This window comes from Pleurodeles waltl, chromosome 2_1, assembly GCF_031143425.1.
Source record: "Pleurodeles waltl isolate 20211129_DDA chromosome 2_1, aPleWal1.hap1.20221129, whole genome shotgun sequence".
In the NCBI taxonomy this organism is placed as follows: Eukaryota; Metazoa; Chordata; class Amphibia; order Caudata; family Salamandridae; genus Pleurodeles; species Pleurodeles waltl.
Genome location: NC_090438.1, coordinates 382,627,742 through 382,644,850, shown reverse-complemented (window position 1 = coordinate 382,644,850; position 17,109 = coordinate 382,627,742). Strand labels below are relative to the sequence as shown.

General features: G+C 48.7%; 1 protein-coding gene across 2 annotated transcripts in view; it reads left to right on the top strand.

The window, feature by feature from the left end:
* The window catches only part of XPNPEP2 (X-prolyl aminopeptidase 2), a 327,597-nt gene that overhangs the window by 283,206 nt on the left and 27,282 nt on the right, over positions 1-17,109 (top strand). For both annotated transcript variants that reach the window (XM_069212951.1, XM_069212960.1), the window contains exon 18: positions 4,523-4,627. In XM_069212951.1, the coding sequence (XP_069069052.1) occupies positions 4,523-4,627 (105 nt within the window). The remainder of the gene's footprint in view (positions 1-4,522; positions 4,628-17,109) is intronic.

Here is a 17,109-nt window from a genome sequence, read left to right as displayed (position 1 = left end):
CAGGAACATTTTTACTGGTAAATATATCACACGTTACATGTTCATGACAAGCATTACTGAACCATCATACCTCGTTGTCCTTCAGTATGCATGCCACTCTGCTGGTTCACCCCCGTCTCGCTCTGTGTCTAAAGTAACCAAGCACAATGTGAGTTATCAATGGTTCTCCGGTTCATGTGTTGTGTTCAGGAGGCCGAGTGGCTATACACTACAGGCATTGTTTCAAAGCTCTCAGGTACCCAACTTCTTCACGTGCTGAAGTAAACAATCTTAACCTATTTAACCAAAACAACTTGCCCAGTGATATGTCCAGACTCTGTGGTCTGCAGGTGTGTTTGCAGGCATACGGGACCCGGCCGGGGGGAGGTGGAGGGGGCACGGGCGAACATGTCATAGGACCACGGGCTGCCAACACCCTCGATTGAGGGTCCCAGTTCTCCAGCACAGTTGCTACGGATTAGGCAGTCTATCTGTTGGTTGGTTCAGGGTGGCCTCAAGCGTTTCCCATGTTCCCACCACCACCGCCCATTGAGGGGCCATTGGCCTGTTTCTCATCCGACTTATTTCTTCCCTCTGGAGGGCCCACTCCTCCGACCCAGCCCAGCACGTGATGTCCGCCAGCCAAGTACTCAGTCTGGACCCTGTGGTAGACTTCCAGGACATCACCACTCTCCTACGTGTCAACCCGAGCGCCAGGTCAATAAATCTGTTCCCCTCCTTTTTTGGGAGAGGCCTATCAAAAAATCCCAGTAAGCAGACAGACGGGCCATAGTCCAACTGCCTGTCTAGTGTGTGATTGAAGTGATCAATCACCTCTCTCCTTAAGCGCTGCAAGTCCGGGCACCCCCAAGTCATATGGCAGAAGTGAGCATCACCCAGCCAACACCGTGGGCATGCCCCTGATGTCGTGCCATGTATCCGATTGATTCTTTGTGGTGTAAGGTATGTTCTATGTACGTGATTATACTGTACATACTTCAAGCGGGTATTGCAAGAGATTTTGTAGGGGTAGGCCAAGATCTGGGACCATTCAGCATCCGTCAACTGTCTCCCTAGGTCTGTGTCCCACCTGTCCCTCAGTCCTCCCAAGGAGCGGTCCACCATCCTGTTCAGGGCTCTGTAGAACTATGTCACCAAGTGGGAACCTCCTCCCAATGTCATCAAAGTCTGCAAGATCGCAGTTGTTGCGGGTTCCTCAATCCCTTCCCCCCACAAGTCTCTCACGGCTCATAGAATAGCCTCATAGTTTAAGAACTGACCATCCGGTAGGTGTGTTTGGTCTGTCAAGTCACCAAACAGGATCAGAATCCCCTCCTGGAACAGGTCCCCCACTGTCACTATCCCAGCCTCTGTCCAGTGTTGTAGCTGTCGCGCAGTAAATAAATTGCAAGGGTCACCATGCGGGAGTCCCACAAGAGGGAGGGCAGGGGCATATGGCCTTGTCATACGCGTTTGGCGGAGGGCCCTCCACCAGGCCGCCAGCGCCACCTCGACCAACAAGATCAATCTTGGGGGGGTGTCACTCCTCCACCAGGGCATACTGCCCTTCTTTATCCATGTCAACTGTATTGGGCTCAAAGGGCACCCCCGTCTGCACCCATACCAGGGTGCCCCGTGCATACGCCAAGTAGGTAACGGTGAAGACATACCCCCGCCAGCATCTGTGGAGGCTGTCAGCCTCCGACTTCATAAGATGGGTCTCCTGTAGGAGTGCCACCTGGACCCCACTCCGTTTCATGTAGTTCTGTATGTTGTGCTGCTTTAATGTGGTCCCCATCCCTCAGATTTTCCAAGACATCACTTTAATAGATGTGCCAGTGTTTTGCATTTTGTCTTGTGGGTTGCCATGTCCACAGGACCATGGCCTCCCACCCCCCGCCACCCATCCCACACCTATTGCATATCTGGGCCAGAACAGGAAGAAGAAAAAAAAGAAAAAGTAACCAAACACAACTCTCAACTCCCAGACCCTAGAGCAGTCCAGCAACGGCCAACCGCCCAAACCGGTGGAACCAAACTTCTACAGTCTCTCATCATTGCCCTCCTGGAGCATTCCATGGGCGAATAAGGGGGAGGCTATCCGGTCCTCCAAGCCATATCAGACCGGCCCATTCTAGTTATATGCTGCCTCTCCAGCCGGGGGCCCGCAGCAGACTGAGGAAGGACCCCAAAAATGTATCATATTAAGTCTTCCGCCGTCTGGGGTGTCACCCGGGGCAGCCCCTCGTTCACGCTGCCAACAGATTCAAGGTCAGAGGTGTCCTCCATTTCACAGATGTCAGATGAGTAGAGCCTATCTCTGTGTGAGGACAGCAACTCCATCAGTGATGCTGCTGTCTGAATTGCTGCTCGCTGTTCCTGGGTTACTTGAAGTTGCGTGGGTCATCTCAGGCTGTCAACGGTAGATACATTTTTAGAGCAGCGCCTTTTCCACGGAGATCCAGGTGCCCCATGAGCATCCTCAGCACGATCAAGTTTGCCACCTTTGTGGGACTCTATCCATTCCCATGCTTCTTCCGGCCTTTGGCAAAACTGTGTCGTACCATCCCCCATTATTTTTAGCTTAGAGGGGAAGAGCAGCACATAACGTATCCCCTCCACCTGCAATGCCTTCTTTACTGTCAGGTAGGAATCCTGCTTCAACTGTACTGCTGCTTGTAATCTGGGAACATATTGACTTTACTGTTCTCCACAGTAAAGGGGCCCGCCTCCCTTGCTTTCTGTAACAAAATGGCTCGGTCCCTGTAGTGTAGCAATTTTGCCACCACTGGCCTGGGGTGCCTTCCCGGCGCTGGGGGCCTAGGGGACACCCTGTGTGCTTTCTCCAATGTGAAAAAGGCAGTAAGCTGGACCTCAGCCAGGGTTCTAGGAAGGCCAATATGTCCGCACCCTCGGCTCCTTCTGGTAGCCCCATTCTACGGACGCTATTGCGGCGGCTGGAGCCCTCAGCATTCTTCGCTCAGTATTCTAGCCTCTGCATTCTGTCCGCAAGATGGGCCATCTGCGTTTCGTGGGATCGCTGTAGGGTTCCCAGAACCGTCACCTCCTCCTCCATAGTTTTTATCCTGTCCATTAAGTTTCGGTGGTCTGCCCGCAGATGGCCCAGCTCTGCTGCCGCTTTCCTGATCTCTTGTTGAAGGGCATTTTTGGATTCTTCAATCGCTTTCAGTATCTTATGGAGAGTCGCCTGCACCGGGGAGGCTGCACAGCCTGGTCCGGTGCCATCTCCCTCTCCCCCAAGCACCGTTGAGGCTGAATTGTCTCTGCACTTGCGGTTTGAGGCATTACTTCCCCATCAGAGGGCTCCACTGGCAGGCTCCCAGCCTTCAGGACAGCTTCCTGGTGGGGCAGCCGGAGAGGGGGCCTCTTGCCACCTACATTAACCCCCCCCCGTCCGGGCCCACCCCAGCCACCCGGCGTGATCATGTTCCCGCTCTTCCTTAGAGTGCAGATTTGCACCGTGGTCCCGGAGGGCCCCTCCACTTCCGCTCCTCTGTGGCTACAGGGACCCCTCACTCGTAGGCCCAGGGGGAGATCCTCGCAGGGGCAGAAAGTTCAACTCCCAAGCACTGAGTGGTCTCTCCAGAGGTCTGGTCTCAGCCTTAACTTTTCCTGGCCTTAGCTGGTCAGCAGTACTCCCCCTGGAGCTGCAGTCAATTGGGCGTCACCTCCAGAGTTGTCCCCTGGATCCCCTTCGCCCTTGTAAGGTTTGCCTGCCCCCCTCCAAGCGAGGTCTTCTCTCCCTTCCCAGCCCACCAGGGTGCAAAAATCCAAGGGTGCAGGCCTCTCAGGACTCTACCAGCCTATCAGCATGGGGGTGGGGCAGAGCTCCATTCCATAACCACCCCCCTCCTCACCTTGACAGCTGGGCCACCTAGTTATGTATGTAGCCGACCTCCTACACTAGCCTGGATCACCATGCGGAGGGGCCCCGGGATCTCACTCTTCTCCCGTAGCCCGCGCTGCCTGCTCAGCATCCTCATTGCTGGGCAGCTGCCCGCTCGCTCCCTCGGCTGAACTGTGGGTGCCCGCTACCTCTCTCCTTCCTGCCGCGGGCTGCCCCTTTGTCCAACCTCTCCGGCGGTGGGGGTCCAGTTCCTCCCGCCCGCTGACTCACCATCTTTGCGGCACACGGTTGATTCCACCCCGCGCGGCTGCCATCTTAAAGACTTCTCCTCGCCAGAGTCAGCTGAGCACCTGGCGCACACCTGACCGTCAGGGGCACGCCCGAGGCAATGTGGACCCCCCCAGGAGCCTTGCTCCCAACTGAGCTGGGGAGGTCCGAACCATGGCCCCCGGCTCCCAGCTGGGGCTTTTCCAAGTCAGGATCTCGGCAGGTCGGGCCGGAGCTCTCCCGTTACTCGACCGCCATCTTCGGCGGTTGTCTCTGGCCCAGGAAATCATCTTCTTTAATCAACTAAATATAACTTTATTTTTATTTTTGTAATGTGAAAGAAATTGTTGCCATTACATGTCAGGTGATGGTTATTGCACTAATTTTTCATTTTGCTTCTGGTTACAGGAAGAAACTTGGAGGCCTTTGCCCGAAGACCTTTGTGGAGTGTTGGACTAAACTACGGCCATGGAACTGGCCATGGAATTGGAAATTTCCTGTCAGTCCATGAGTGTATGTTAATTTAATTTAATTATGCAGCTTATATACAGTGAAGTAATTGGAGCAGTTTTTGCAGTTAAGCAAAATAATCTCTTTACATCTAAAAATCAATACTTGCTTAGTAAATATTTGCTCAGACCTTACTTCTGTTGCTAAAAGGAACCATAGCCTTCAACTACCGTAACTTAAATTCGAAACTATAGTTCATTATTAAGCACATTCTACATATCCTTATTTACGCTGCCTTTACTTGGAGTTATGTTTAATTACAATGTAGATGTGAGTGGTTTTCATGTTAGTTTATTATCTTTGCTTTCGGAGCAGAATAGAATCTTGAAGGTTATAATCTGAATTGTCTCATCATTAGTAACTATACACAGACTACAAATACTTGCAACCATTAATACTGCATGCTACACTACGATTTTATAAAATTTTGGAATATAAAATAAACCTACTATTATATGGGACACATGAGTGAAAGTAATGAGTGGAGGTAAATAGAGATGGATTATGCATGATGTGTCATCCAATTAATAATGGTAGACTCCTTATAATCAAAGATAGGTACGCCATCTCAGCACCACTATAATTACCCAAGACGGTTGTGAAATTTATACTCACATTACGAAATGAATTCTTTCAAATGGTCTGTACTTAGTAATAAAGTGTTTAAATTATTGGGGGACTTAGTGGCCTATCTCTCTACCTTATGACTATTACACGGAGAGTTCCACTATTTACCATACAAATCTTCCCTTATGTTAATAATACCTTTGGCTTCCGTAAGGATTGTTAATAATCTAGTATACTAATTTATAATTATATCATGAGGGCTGTGAGGCTAAAGAGTGCATATCCTTAATAATCATACCCCATGTTAGTGAAATAATTACTATATAAAATTAAACCTATTGCCTTCCACGTTTTGCTAACAAATACAATAACATCACATTGTCAAAGAGAATTTGTCTATACAACTCTAAATTACCGGAATAAGGGCCAGATGTAGCAAAGGTTTTTACCCATTCTGTGTCTATGGGAAAAAGTGTTTGTACATATGGCCCTTAATCCTGCAGGTGTCAGCCACAAAAAAGAGGAAGCGCAATGATGTAATGCTGTTATCTTCTCTGGAGAAACTGAGTATATCATGTCACCTTTGTCTTCACGTTTGAACATTATACTCTAGATCTTTTACCTCCATTCACATGTTATTTACTTGCAAAAGACAGTTTTTATTGGTATGAATTAGGAGTATAATGCTACAGATGTTGTAGCACTCATCCATTAGTCGTGATCCAAAGAGGCTAGTCACACTGAGCATTTTCAGCAAAATGTTAGAAACTATTTCCATCCTTCAAATAATTAACTTTCTCAGTAAAGGTAATCACTTGCCCCCTGCCTAACACCAACATTATTCCATGACTTTCCTCATGGTGTGAAGTATCTGAACCACTTACCTTACTGCTGATCCAATCACATACCCCATCACTTTCCCTATTCCTTATACAAAACCGAATCCTAATTCTAGCTCAAATCCAACACCTAATGCAAACCCTAATGGTAAATCTAACAATAATCTGATTCCCAACAGTCACTCTTACTCTTCTTCTCACCCATTCTCTCACCTTTACCCGAAGCTTTACCCAAGAGGGTGGTGAGCAGTCGGAAGTCTTGTGAAATCAAGGTTTTCATGTCCCTGTTTGCCTACTCTTTGTCTCGAAGTGTTGACTGTTTACAGATGGTTTCCTAAGCTCTTTCTACATGGGTTTTCAGCAAAAGCAAAGTGGGTGGGCTCAAGATTTCGCTGGAACCAAAATAGGGGCATGATCAGAACTCCCCCACCAGTACGATTGGTAGCCCTCATCTGGCAGGGAAAATGTACGGAGGATAGACAGAGGAAAATTGTTTGTGATATAGTTTCCACTTACCCTTCCATTGCTTCTCTTTGCGAATTCTCCCTCAAATCATGGTCAGCTCTCAATGCCATCTGTGAACTTGGTTTGTATCAATTGGTGTTGGTAGTGATTCCAAATCATCAATGTTACATATTTTTCTCTGGCCATGCTCACCTGTTTCTTTTGTACAGAACTGACGACTCACACATGCACATTATAGTTGGTCTACAGAATACCTATTTTTAGCATGCACATTCCAGCCAAAACCCGAATTCACTGCACATCTTCCCAATCAGTACATTATAGTTAGTACTTACCACAAACATTCAATACACCTCCGGGGTGCTAGAAAGCCCGAACGGCAAGATGGCAACAAATTAGTGTGGTCCTGCTGACCAGAGCACAAATTTATCATTTATCCTACGAATAAGGGGGCATCCTGGGGCAAAAACCCTGGACTGTGCTCATGACACCCTGTGGCACAGGCAAACTTAATTTGGCCCTGATTGAGCCATGCAGGAGTTGTTCAGCACATTGCGAGAAAAGGCTGGGCAATGGACCACGCGGCAGGCATTGATTGTGAGAGTGAGGCTAGGTGGTACCACAGCCAGACCTGATAGTATGATAGCGGCAGTGACATCAGTTCCCCAGCTGATTGTGGTTAAGCACCAACGGTGGGCACATGTGCCTGGGTAGATGTCGCACTGGCTCCCGGCACCCCTGTCTGATAGATGGCAGGGCTGGTGGTGGGCACCAGGGGGGCGGGCTGGGCTGAGGCAGAGCATAGGGAAGACAAGTGCGAGGCTGGACATACTGCTGAGGAGGCATATTGTATACTGGCACAGTGGTAAAGAGGATGTGAGTGGTCTGTCTGGGGATATTTTAACAACGGGGCTATTGCCATTTCATTGTAGTGGAGATCATATAGGATTACCCAGGAAGTAGGGCCTGCTGTGCAGTGGCCCTGTGGGTGGATCACTGCCATCCCAAATTGAAAGCCAGAAGGGGTGACACAGGCTACCTGGTGCATTATGTGCAAATAGCTCAATACTGCATTGCTGTGTGGATCCCTGGCCTGCTCTTGCCCCCGGGGAGTTGGGGTGAGACGGTGCAGAATACCTAGAGTGGCACTCATCTCTGTCTGCAGAGCACGTCAGAACTGGAGAAGGAAACATTTTGTGTTGCTGATTTGAAGTTGAGCTCAGTGCTAGCACTGTTGGTCTACTCATCCCTTGTGGACTGATTGATAGGGAGTGGTGGGACCCTAGTGATGGCAGCAGATTGCATGAGATAAGCTCCTGCTCTCGGGTAGGCTTCCTGAGGATGGCGGGGGGCTGTTGGGCAGCACCCTGAAAGGCTGTATTGGGACCCATGGGTGCCACTGTGAGGTTTCATGCTTCATTTCATTGGCTTAGCCCTGTGTGGTTGAGAGCTGTTGCTCCTACCCTGGATGTGACTACGTGGAGCAAGGTCACCCCCTACGAGGAGAAGTGCCCGAATGGGTGAGGTACAGAATGATCCGCACTCCTCTTAAGATGTTGATGGTTAGAGAGTACATCGGTGGACAATGCTGCACTTTCATCAGAGGAGGATGTGCAGGAGTATGCATTGATGACTGTCCCCCTAAATCTCCTGTTTGCTATGACTTCTACATTTACACCCCCTGTGCATGGTTCCCTCTGGCCACCCAGCTCACTGTAGCTGGGAGTTTACCAGACCTCTAGTTTGCCCTCATGGGATGGGTCCCTGGTGATGTTCATTATCACACTGTTGGGGTTTGCCGAAAGGGAGGGGTGACCAAATTTGGCCTGTTTGGGGAGCTAAAGTGGGAAGTAGGGGGAAGGTATTCGGGTTCATGCTGTTTAAAGTAGGTTGTTTACCCTTTGGTTTTGCAGTCCCATTTCCTCTAACTACTCAGTATGTATAGGCCTTACATGTATTGTTCGGCGCCAAGCTCTAGATGGCAGGTCCGCATGGCTAATGAATCCCAAGCACGATCTTCCTGGTAAGCTCTACCTCATACCTGAACTCAGTTAAGATCCTTACTTGGAATGTACGTGGTCTTAATGATCTGCGTAAGGCACAGCACTTCCTGGCCTATCCGCAGCACCACTCGATAGATGTTTGTTTTCTACGGGAGCTCCATCTTATGGAGAGTACAAAGACACATTTGCGGGCGGGCTGGATGCATAAAAAACATGCAGCATGCTATTGTAATTATGCAGGTGGTGTGGCCAACTCATCCATAAGGATTACTGCGGCACACTAGTCAGGGAGTGCGAGATCCACAGGGACGCTATGTGCTGCTCTCTGGCATCCTGCACGGCTACCCGATTAACTTTATTGCAGTGTACAGATGTAATGCTGATTATCCCCAGTTCTTCGCAGATGTGTGGCGATTTGCTAACTCTTTGGGCCTTGGCGCAATTAGATGGGTCGGAGATTTCAATGTTGTCCTAGACTAGAATGTGGCTAGGTCAAGTGATAATAGGCACCTGCAAGCAGTGGCCCAGCTGTGCATGATTATAGATGACTCTGAGATGACTGACATCTGGCGCTCATGACACCCAAATGCTTCTAAAGGCACATGTATATCAGCAGCGCACACCACGTGTTCCCGCATAGACTACTGGTTAACATTGTGTGATGTTGACTGTGGATTACACAATTTGCCTACCTGCTGTTGTTTTCCTGACTCTGATGGTGCCCCAGGTATTGCTAACCAGTCCCAGGCCCTGTGCTCTGTGTAAAATGAGTATGCAACTTAGGCTAATTATAATTTGCTACGTCAACCTACGTATAGGTCCCTAGTATATGGTAGGGTATGTAGGTTTAGGGACCCCAGCATAGGTGGTGCACCCATAGGTGCACTGCTGAGGTGCCCAGTGTCGTTTTAAAGGCAGGCCTGCCTTGCTGGCTGTTTTTAAACAAAAGTTATACGCAAGTTCGACTTTGGAATTAAAAGTACTTTCAAAGTCTTAAACCACCTTATTTTTACATACGTCACCCCTAAGGTGTGCCCTATGTGCCCCTAGGTTTGGGTGCCTTGTAGCTATAAACAGGGGCCTTATAAAACTGTTGTATAAGCCCTGGTGAGGTAAAATAGCCAAATTAGTTTTTCCTTCACTGTAGTGAATGGCCTCCATAGGCTAAAATGGTCCCTTTAATTGTCAGATTCCTTGAGTTTGGCATCAAATTAATTGGTATAATAAATCCCACAACTTACAATTGTTGGATTTAATATAACTAGTTCAGGTAAAGAGTTTTAAAACTCTACCTGAAAGTTGTCAACTTCAGCTCTGTAGTGTCCTTCTCTGATTGGCCAGCCTCTGGCAGCCTTACCAGGCTGCCTAGATGAGGTGTGAAGTGGCCCGAGCTTAACACAAAGGATGTGCCTGGGGAAGAAGATCTGCCTTAGCAGATGTGGCAGTAGGAAGGGGGAAGGCGCCAAACTGGTCTTCAAAGGCAGCAAAGGACATTTGGAGCAGCCCAGCATCTCCCTCACATCCTGCAACCCCAATTAGGTGCCCTCTTGATTAGATTAGGAGAGGGTAGGAGAGGGGTGCGTTTAGTATTTGTAGCCACACCAGTGGGTGGGCTCAGCCAAATCTAACCTTCAAAAATAATTTTGAGCCATGTTGGATTTTTTGAGGAATGTTGCTCCGTGGATTGATTTTTGCCACACTTCCCAGGAAGTGGCCATGAAAGGGGGAAGGAGCCTGCCTGGGATTGGATACCCAGAACCCCCCTGTTTTTCATCCAGGAGCAAGGATAAATATGGCAAAGCTGCACCATCACCTTAGATCCCTACAAAGAACAAGACAAAGAAGAAGAAGGACTGCCCTGCTGGTCCTCGACTTGCATCTGGACAATGCGCTTCGAAGGACTGCACCAGCTGCACACTTGGGCTTCACCCACTAAAAGGACTTTGCCTGTCTTCTACTGCTTCAAGAAGGGACTCCCTGTTAGTTACAGGTACAAAGGAGCTGCCCAGAGTCCCCTGCATCAAGTCTTGCAAGTAGAGCCCAGCTGACCAGCGTCCAGTGGCCATTTCAGGATTCTGGGAATTGTAGTCCCAACTCCCAAGGAGCAACTCAGAGCTTCTGGAACCTTGGATCAAGTTGTGGACACTTCAAGGATCCAAAAAGGACTCCTGGAAGAAAATCCAGAAGTTTGAAGATGTTTGGAGCAACTTCATAAATTGAAGAGGTGCATTGTGGGAGTTGCAGTCCCAGACCCCAAAAGGCAAAAAAGAGCCTCTGAACCCTTGGCTGGTGCTGTGGACCACTTTCCTGAATCAAGAAACACTTCTGAAAGTAAGTGTAACAGTGTTCCCTCATGGGTGGCCTGAACTCTGGACATGATCCCTTTCCAGGGTGACCCATTTTAAGCCTTTGAGCGCTAGTTGCTTCTATGTGCTAGAAAATATTAAGGGAGTCATTATGACCCCGGCAGTCGGTGCAATAGTGGAGGTAGTACTGCCAACAGGCTGGTGGTACATACCTCCACTATTATGACATTGGTGGTTTGGCCAAAGCCAAACCACCAAGTCAGCACATCGACTGCCACGGCGGTAATGACGGCGGGGCTGGAGACTACAGTCTCCAGCCCGGCGGCCGTCAATAGGCCACCCATGGCATTTTGACCCCACCCACCGCCATGGTTTCCGTAGTTTCTGTACTGCCATGGAAACCATGGCGGTAGGCACTATCAGTGCCAGGGAATTCCTTCCCTGGCACTGATATGGTTCTCCCCCAACCCCCTCCCCAGAGTCCTTCCCTGCCCCCACACATATACACACATACACACACATACATACACACCCATACACACACGCATACACACATTCACCCACGCATGCGTACATTAATACACACTCACAGGAACACTCACAAACATACATACAGGCACACACGCAATCACAAGACACAACATGCACGTACTCACACACCCACACATGCACACATGCATTACACACGCATGCACGCATTCAAACACAGTTACACACACCCCTACACATGCACACAATGCCTCCTTACCCCCTCTCCTGTCGGAGAACCCGACTTACCTGCTTGCAGGGGGTCCTCTGGCCTGAGATGGGAAGCACAGCACCCGCCAGCAAAACATCGCCAGGCCGCATCAGGTTGAATTCCGGCTACGGTCATAATGCGATGGACGGTCGGTATCCACGGTATGTTGGCGGCCAATGCCGTGGCAGAAGGTGGCATTTGCCGCCAATGTCATAATGCGGCCCTAATTCTTTAAAAATTAATATCTCCGGTTCCCCTTATCCGATTTTAATTGTTTTGGTGCCATTTTAAAGATAAAAATATAATCTATTTTTGTAAATTGGTGTTGGATTTTTATTGTGTTTTGTGTTTTATTTTTTAACTGTTTTGTGATTTTTAAATGCTTTACACAGTTATCTCCTAAGTTAAGCTTTGTCACTCATTGCCAAGCTACCAAGGGTTGAGCTGGGTTTAATTTATTGAGACCTAACTGGACCTAAGCGGAGGTTAGTGGCCTGTTGCTAAGTGTAGATACTTACCTGCCCTTAAAAGTAATCCACTTTCCAACACTCGGACATTGTCCAACCATGCCCCTGTCCTGCTTGAGTTGGTGATGCCAGACAGCCCCTCGATCGCATTCGCTTGGAGAACCCCACCTAGGGCCTTGCGCAACCAAGTGTTCAGGGAAGAAATTAGGACTGCAATAGCGGAATACTATCAGCATAATGATGAACCAGAGATGACGCTCTCCCCACTCTGGAAGGCATTTAAGGTGGTAGTACATGGCAACTGTATTGATATCCAGCCCAGTGTACTCCGTGTGCTGTGGGGGGAGATGGCAAGGTTGAAAAAGGAAATAGGAGAATTTGAACTCCATTACTTTTCAGAGAGGGCAGCGTAACCATGTTAGCCACCATATATGGCAAACTGGCAGAATTTGAAGAGGAATCGAAGAGGGAAACACATTACCTGAGTAAGGAAACCCATGTGCAGCGATATGGGGAGGGAGACAGAGCAGGCAAAATTCTGGGACAGATGCTTTAGAAACCCGGGGTTGTAACTACATTGTAGAGTTACACAATGAACAGCATCAGGTGCGTATCTGCACTGAGGCGGTGCAGGAGAAGATGATCACTTTTTTCCCCACACTAGATTAGCAACGGCAAGGAACTCAACCCTCTGATCTAGCAAACTACTTTGACTCAATACAGCTGTTGTGGCTAGAAAATGGCCACAGGAGGTACCTCGACTAACCCTTTACAGTAAAGAAGGATGTCTGTATCATTAATCATAAGCCAACTGATAAGGCACCAGGGTTGGATGATCTTACGGCTGCATTCTACAAGGACTAAGGTGGTTGACACGTTGGAGTGGCCATATCTATTCACACTCCTGGCACGATTGGGAGTGAGTGCTCATTTTTTATGATTAATCGGGTTGTTTTATAATCAATCGATGGCCTGCATACGTGTGAACGGGGTGATCATGACCCACTTTGTGGTGACAAGGGGGACATGACAGGGGTGCCCCTATCCCTAATCTTGTTTGCGATAGCCATGGAGTCACTTGCGGGTCATATGCACCAGCATGATGCAAAACCTGGCCTTGTATTCACCCCCTGCAGGACTGTGACTCCATGTATGCTGACAATGTCATGCTATACATTTGAGACCCTCATATCAATTTGGTTTTGCAGATTAGGAAATTTACGAGATTCGGGGGACTATCTGGAATTACTACAAACTGGGCAAAATCTGTTGTGTTCCCCTTCACAGACATGACCACAAAATTATCTTCTGAATCCCCAATCGAATGGGCAGAGGGCCTAGTGAAATACCTCGGGATATGGCTCAGTAGAGACATAGATGAACTATGGAAGAGTAACTATGGACGCATGATGACGTGGCTAGATGACCATTTGGGGAGCCTGTGGAGGCTTCTGCCATCTTTAACGGGGAGGTTGGCCATTGCAAAAATGGTGATTCTTCCCAAATTCTTGCACTTATTTATAAACTTGCCACTGCCACTTTATTTTAGGAGGCAGATCAGGTCACTGATGGTGTCCCTAAATGAGCTGGAGGACAACCTCAGATTGCCTGGGAAATATTGATGCTTCCTTTTGAACGGGGGGTTGGCAACACCAGAGATGGATTCATACTACCACAGTGCTCAGGCGCACTTTGCACCCCATTAGCTCTACCCCTCTCAATTTCAGCCCCATAGAGCCCCTAAGCATGATCTGCCTGCTCCATGCCCCCTACCAATGGCACTTTTCCAAACCCCCAAACGCTTGAGGGTGCAGATTGATACAGTGGAATATATGGTGTTGGCCTGTAGGGAGCTCAGACGATTAGCTAAATTAGAACATATGTTTGCCTTATCAGTGCCACTCATAGGACACCCCTTGCTACCTATTACCATTGATACAGGCACTCACACCTGATTACACAACATGACATCAATTGGATCTGTCTACCCAGAAAGCAAATTTGAAGCTCTGCAGATGGTACTGCAGGATGCCGACAGGTCCCCCTAGACATTTTCACATATTATCAACTAAGAGCAGCTATTAGGGAAATCCATGACTCATTCATAGAGGCCCCACCTGAATTTCAGGTACTTGAGATTGTTATCACATCCCCCTCACCTCGTAGACTGATCCCAAGACTATATGCAGGGATGCAGGAGACTGCACCGCTGCTGGTAACTGCTGGAAGAGGATCATGGGACCCGGAGCTGAAGCCCACCTCACTGATGACCAATGGCATTATTGCTGTGTCCAGGCCTGCGCACTTTCTCCTAATTACAGACTATGGGGGTCATTCTGACCCCGGCGGTCTCAGACCGCCGGGGCCAGGGTCGGCGGGAGCACCGCCGACAGACCGGCGGTGCCCCGCAGGGCATTCTGACCGCGGCGCTTTGGCCGCGGTCAGTGCAGGAAAACCGGCGGTCTCCCGCCGGTTTTCCGCTGCCCGTCAGAATCCTCCAAGGCGGCGCAGCTTGCTGCGCCGCCTTGGGGATTCTGACACCCCCTACCGCCATCCTGTTCCTGGCGGTTCGCCCGCCAGGAACAGGATGGCGGTAGGGGGTGTCGCGGGGCCCCTGGGGGCCCCTGCAGTGCCCATGCCAATGGCATGGGCACTGCAGGGGCCCCCGTAAGAGGGCCCCGCTTGTATTTCACTGTCTGCATAGCAGACAGTGAAATACGCGACGGGTGCAGTTGCACCCGTCGCACCTTCCCACTCCGCCGGCTCGATTACGAGCCGGCTTCATGGTGGGAAGGTCGTTTTCCCCTGGGCTGGCGGGCGGCCTTTTGAAGGCCGCCCGCCAGCCCAGGGGAAAACTCAAAATACCCGCCGCGGTCTTCCGACCGCGGTACGGTATTTTGGCGGCTCCCGCCGGGCGCGCGGTGACCGCGCCCGGCGGGAGTCAGAATGACCCCCTATGTCTTGTGCATAGGTTATAGTGCACACCAGAGAGATTGCTCAGGACAGGCCTGATAGCCAATGCGAACTGCATGTGCTGCACACCTTGCTGCGGTGGCTTTTTACACCTTGCAGGTTATTACCCAGGAGTGCATCTATTCTGGGAGGTGGTGTTTGAGACCCTGGTAGTGATCACAGGAACTGTGCTGGAGTGCTCCTGGTGCGTCGAGCTTTTAGATTGCATGAAGGAGGCACCTCTGGAGGAACGTAAACTGACTGCACTGCTGCTGTTGCTTGCCAAGCACTGTGTGGTGATGCGTTCGGGATAGCGTACTATGCAAGGTTGGCCGACTGGCTCAAGGACACAGCCTACTGCCAGAAGCAATTAAATAACTATTGGGAATTGATGCTGGTGTGCGCACACCCTAAAGATATATGGTCTCCCTTAGAGGCATACCTAGCGTGAGTGCTGATGAGGTTGAGTGTCAAGGTGGTGCAGCTGCGGAGATAGGGTGTGCCCCTTGAGAAGGATCAATAAGACACAACAAAACAGGCAGCCCGATGACTGATCAATCCCAAAGCTGAGCTGCCGAACCACAATTGTTGTTTACCATTGCAATACCTGCGTAACTTCCCCATCCCCTTTCCTCTTTCCTGTGTTATATGTGACACGTTGTGCAGAGTGGAACAGTCCATCCGATCTGTAAATGTAAAATGTGGAAATGTTATTATTCTGAATCATGGCTCTACTGTGTACATTGATGTCTAACCTTCTTTGAAAATCAATAAAAACATTCAACGCACCTCCAATATCCCATACTTGGGCTGTCATCAGACATCCACATTCTCTATATCTCCACACTTTCATTTCAACCTCACCTAAAAATGGTCATAGTAATGCTTCACATGCAAGAAAAAATTGTGTCAACATCATGCTCACAACATGGCATAAAAGCCATATATTTTGGTACTGTCAAGTCAGTGTTACTGTTGTCAGCTACCCACGACATAAACATACATCAGAGAAAAATGCAGATAAAACAAGCACCAACTTTGCAATCTTATGTGCACATCATAAAACACCGACTTGAATTTTGATGCATATGTAGCGACACTATAATGAAGCCAGTCAATAAACAATCGACCTCCAATTGTGAGAACCTCTGAAAGATTATCAAGCAAAATTAATGTATTCATAAAACAGCACACAATAATGGGAGGACTGGAAGCACATCTAGATCCAGAATGCAAGCTCCCTAAATCTACAAGTATACACGTGGAGTCTACAGTTTCTAAAAGAATCAGAAAAGGAAACAGAACAGGCAGTAGGTTGGGACAGGTCTGAGCAAGCAGATCAGGGGTATCTGATTGCACAGAAGCAAGAGCCCTCACACACCCAGATGGGTGTCTTGCTTCATCATTGGGCAGCTCCTCATTGGGCTGGCGCTGCCATGCCCAATGGGCCCTTGTAGGGGCTCTTTGCTGGAGGTCTTCTGAAATAAGACGCTGTGATGAAGTGTATGTCAAAGTGCTGTGTGTGTAGATTAGTGTAAGTGTTGTCTACAAATAACTAAGAGAGACCCTGAAAGTTTTAATATGTGGGACCTCTTGTTATAAATAAAAACAAAGGGTGGCTGTGTTGGAGACAATGATCCGGTTCAGTTCACTGGAAAGTGAGAACAGACTAGCTGTGGAGTGAAATGTGCCCAGGATGCTAGGAAGGTTGTGACCTCTCTGCCATCACCTAGGGGGCCATTTACTTACTTAAATTGGGTCAGATTTTAGATATCATAAGGTATACCTTACACTTTTTGAGATTTGGTATTGTTGTTAATGACCACTACTAGAACCGTTATCATTGGTAGATTAGGTTACATGGTCCTGCAAAGTGCCCAGATCCACAAGGACTTTAAATGGGAGGAAACCTGTTGACTGACATTCTCACATCCGTCTACTGTTTACTGCAAGACAAAGGTACATTTGTATTCACACAGGTACGAAAAACCTATGAGATATCGCCAAGCATGGCACATGTGATTATGTGTAAGGCAGCCTGCGTTTGATTTTGCTCCCTACTACAAAGGTTTTTTTTTTCTTTGAGGTGTTTTTGATATTGTTTTCTAATTTTACTTTTTTTTTTTTTTGCATTTAATGGCAGAGCT